At 35.6% G+C, this 4098-nt stretch overlaps 1 protein-coding gene across 1 annotated transcript in view; it reads left to right on the top strand.

The window, feature by feature from the left end:
• The window catches only part of LOC145260547 (arpin-like), a 16023-nt gene extending 12319 nt beyond the window's left edge, over positions 1-3704 (top strand). The window contains exon 6 of the mRNA XM_080118770.1: positions 3302-3704. Coding sequence (XP_079974896.1) covers positions 3302-3310 — 9 coding nt within the window. The 3' untranslated portion in view covers positions 3311-3704. The remainder of the gene's footprint in view (positions 1-3301) is intronic.
• The last annotated feature ends 394 nt before the right edge of the window (positions 3705-4098 follow it).

Here is a 4098-nt window from a genome sequence, read left to right as displayed (position 1 = left end):
CGTTTTTAGTCACGTGCAAGCAACTCTATAAGCCACTTCGTCTGTCCGTAACACTTTTGTGCTTGGCCTTTTTGGTTAAGATCAAAGGTCTATTGTTAATAAATGCTGTTCTTAGCTTTTTAAGCTTTTCTTGGCCTTTTGGCCAAGAACTGTACTTATGTTTGTAACTTTGTGATATAAAGTGGGGGATCACTTTTCTGTATTAATTTAATGTAAAATGATCACCCACTTTACAACCAGTCAGTCTCAAAGCCATTCAAGTCATTCTCCAGATCATTCAAGTTGTTTTTGAAAGATTCCAGTTATTTTTTTAAGCATTCAAGTCATTCTTAAGGTCATTCAATTCATCCTTAAGTTCATTAAAGTCATTCTAAATCATTTACTTTTTATTTATTTAAGTTATTTCAGCCCATTTTTCGGTCATTTTAGTTTATCTTTAAGAATTTCATGTCAATCCTATATTCATGCATTACACGAGAGCATGCGACTAATAGCTATCGGCCTTGTTTTTTTTTAATTTCATTGGCATGGGGTGGATGAAAAGGGTCCAAAAAGTAAATTCCAAATGTTAGTAAGAACCTCCCAACCTTCTTTAGGTGGTAGAACACCCACTGTTTTCTGGCTTGGTATGAGCCAAAAACAAGCAGGTTACTCTCTACATGGAGCTGAATTCTAAGCAGGATCAAAGAAACTGGGGGGGGGGGTATATGAAGTTGCTCCCAGATCACTTATTGGAGTGGTCGGGGACGAAAAGAAAAACTCAGTGATCTTGGAGGTTTCCTACAGGGGATGGAGGGGAGAGGCCATTCACTTAGCTAGCTAAGAACATAATCTAAGTACTTGTTTTGGGGATGTCTAGAGTCCAGCAGGATCAGGACCTGTGTGCGTCATGTCTAGGCAACTTGGCACCTCTATGCATGCACAGACTCGCTATTTTAATCCATCTTTGGTCACAGGCTGCGGGATGTAATCTTTTCTTATCACATCTGATCTTTACTTTACTTTACAGCCCCTTGCTTCTCTTGCACTCTGGACGTCCATATCAATATTCTGACCATGGCCAGGATCACAAGAAACACTATTCGTTTCTCCCTGTCCCACAACGGCTCACGCGCTGTGGATGACGCAGAACACCGGCGAGACTGCTAGAGATCAATGCGAGATGTCACCTCGTTGACACACACCAAGTACTGTCTGATTTCACTGCATTTGAAGAACGCATGTTCGAGTGTTTCTTCGGCTGGGGTCCTGCAACGGGAACATCTGGACGACCTCACTAGCCCGGCACTTTTCAGTATGGCATTGAGGGGCAACGTGTTTCAAACTTATCGCCAGGTCAAGGAAAACCCAGAGTTGCTGAGATGACATGAACCTGGTGCCCAGTTCCACTAGGAGCAGATCTTCTCCTTCGACAATCTTAAACACTCAATAAGCAATCCGTCAGCGCCCCCCCCTCACTAATTTCTAATAGAGTTCATTTTTAGTCAGCCGTGAAAGGTCGCTTGACCTTGAGAGGTTCCTAAGCACAGCCCTACACTCTCTCAAAAACTGCATGTTGCTCCATGGCTTATGATGTGCCTCGACCTTGTGGTCAAAGGTCAGGATAAGCGGCCTCGACCATGGGGTTCCATGCAGACTCTTCTGTCAAGGTTTGGCTCAGGAAGGCCAGCCTTTTGGCGTCTCGATGATGCTACCTGTGTCTCCTGTGCTACCAAGATAATATTTGTTTCTTTAATCTTTTTAAACGTTTCCATTGCCATGACTGATAACAATCTTCATATCACATGCAACACGAATTGGGTAAAAACACGCAACATGAATTGGGTCAAATACATAAAAATCTGCTGCAGAAAACGTGGGTATTCTTTGCAAGTTAACTTCTCACACCTCATATCAGTATCCTTTGTCAACTCGATTTTCCAGCAGTTTTCACTGTAGCTGTCAACGTTTTTTTTTATTATATTGAGGTAGTTGGCCCCTGGGAGAGCATAATCCTAATCCTACTCCAAACTTTACAACCAGCTTGACTAAATTTGCATCCAAAACATCTCACCTTTGGATATTTAAGTGTAGAATAACAAAAAACAAAACATATGTTTGATTCTTTTGCCATTTTGTTTTGTTTTCCATTCTCATAAAAACACTAAAAACTGCATTTTTAAAGGTGAAGAATGTGTTCCCAACGTATTCCTATAACAATTAGAATTAAAATCACTTGTAAAAAAAACAGCTGTTATCTTGTTTGCATGACAAATGATATTAGAGTCAATTGCGATTTATCCGTGTTTAAACCTATGCAGAATTACCTCCCTTGGTGCAACACAAACGAATGACTATTTAGAAATATATGAATAAGACATAAATACTAGACTACCCGTAACCCGTTGGGTCAGTATGTTATATTAGCTATGAAATTCGTGTATGAGCGAGACACTTGTGATGTAAAGAAAATAGGTTTTTTCTGACATAACAGAAACATTTCTATGAAAGTATATTAAAATGAAAAATCACAGATGGATCACTCAAACATGAAAAAAAATCCTTCCTATTCGTGTAAAGTTACTTATTTTTCCGAATAATCGCTTAAAAATCGAAAATCAAACATGATTTTACTACGAATCGAATGCAGACGAAAGTCATTTAGCAGCAAAAACGCACATGAACCTACCGATGAGAAATATAAGAATGAAAAACGCATATTGGAATCCTTCAACCAAGTTATAGAAACTTAAAATCTAAAAAAAAATAATTAATAAAACCTGAAGCAAAAAAATAAAACCTAAATAAATAAAATAAAATAAAACAGATTGGTAAATGTGTCGACAAATTCACTGTTCTCACACAAGTATTTTGTATCTAGAAATGTAAATAAAAAAAGAAGGAAGGAAGGAAAAGAGACGGATAGAGAGTAGTAGTAGTCTTGGCTTTACTACAATTGTTCTTATGTTTGTCAACGGGTTAAAGTTGTTTGGTTGTAAGAAAATAGTGACAGTATGGTTGTAATAAAGAATAGTTGCAAAACACCCCCACTCTTTCCATGTTAATAATTTCGAAATAATAACGTTAATATTTCAGTGCACAGGCCAAAAGAAGCGATTTGTGTTTATTTGTGTACGTTGTTATGGGTTAATGTTTATGCACGCATGCGCAACCGGATGTTGTAACCGGAAAGTGGGTTACATCACTCGTTACAAGATCATTTGAGTTTTATAATTATATAGATTGAAACGAATACACAACACGTATTATAATATTAGAGATATTCAAATGAAATTTGGATTTTTTCTTTTACCTTTTTCAGGATGAATGATCCGCGAAAACGTTTTTTACTGGATAATCACTCATGACCACTCAAATTTCTGAAAGAACTTTTCAACCAGCTGGACTGGATTTGCATCCGAATTATCTCACTCTGCAATATTTAAGTACAGAAGAACAAAAACAAAACTTCAATGTTCCAATTCTTCAGTCTTTTACTGAATTGTAGACGACTGATGTTTTAAAACAGCATACTGTACTTTTTTCAGAAGAGTGACTGACCACCATCTTGTTTTGTTTTCTTATCACATGACATGAAAGACTGAAGAATGCATGAAACCAATGGTTCCTGTTATTGTTAATTGGATAATTTCATGATAATAAATAATTTCATGATAATAAATAATTTCATGATAATAAATATACTTTAGCTCTTGTAGTTGAAATTGAGAACTTTACGTTTTTTTGTATCTTTTATAAAATAATTTTTTGGTTTTTAATTAATTTTTTATAATACTCATATATATATATATATATATATATATATAGGATTCACTCCTAAACTAATTATTAATTTTGAAACACAGTTGTTCGATATAAAGGTGAGTAAAGTGGTCTATATTTAATTTAATTTTATGCTTTGTGAACATTCAAATACTTTCAATTTTTATGAAATGTTAACAATACGATGTTAGACATCAATAAATAAATATTCCCCAAATTTCAATATTCTGAATGGTTTATAGCGGCAAAATATGGACACAACTTGTCATTTGAAATTTTAAATATTTCAGATTTGTATCCATTTTTATTGAATGAAACAAGATTCACTGACTTTCA

This window comes from Euprymna scolopes, chromosome 36 (assembly GCF_053919585.1).
Source record: "Euprymna scolopes isolate OS-2025 chromosome 36, ASM5391958v1, whole genome shotgun sequence".
NCBI classification, from domain to species: domain Eukaryota; kingdom Metazoa; phylum Mollusca; class Cephalopoda; order Sepiida; family Sepiolidae; genus Euprymna; species Euprymna scolopes.
The sequence above is the reverse complement of the archived record's forward strand: the minus strand, read 5'-3'. Positions and strand labels throughout refer to the sequence as shown.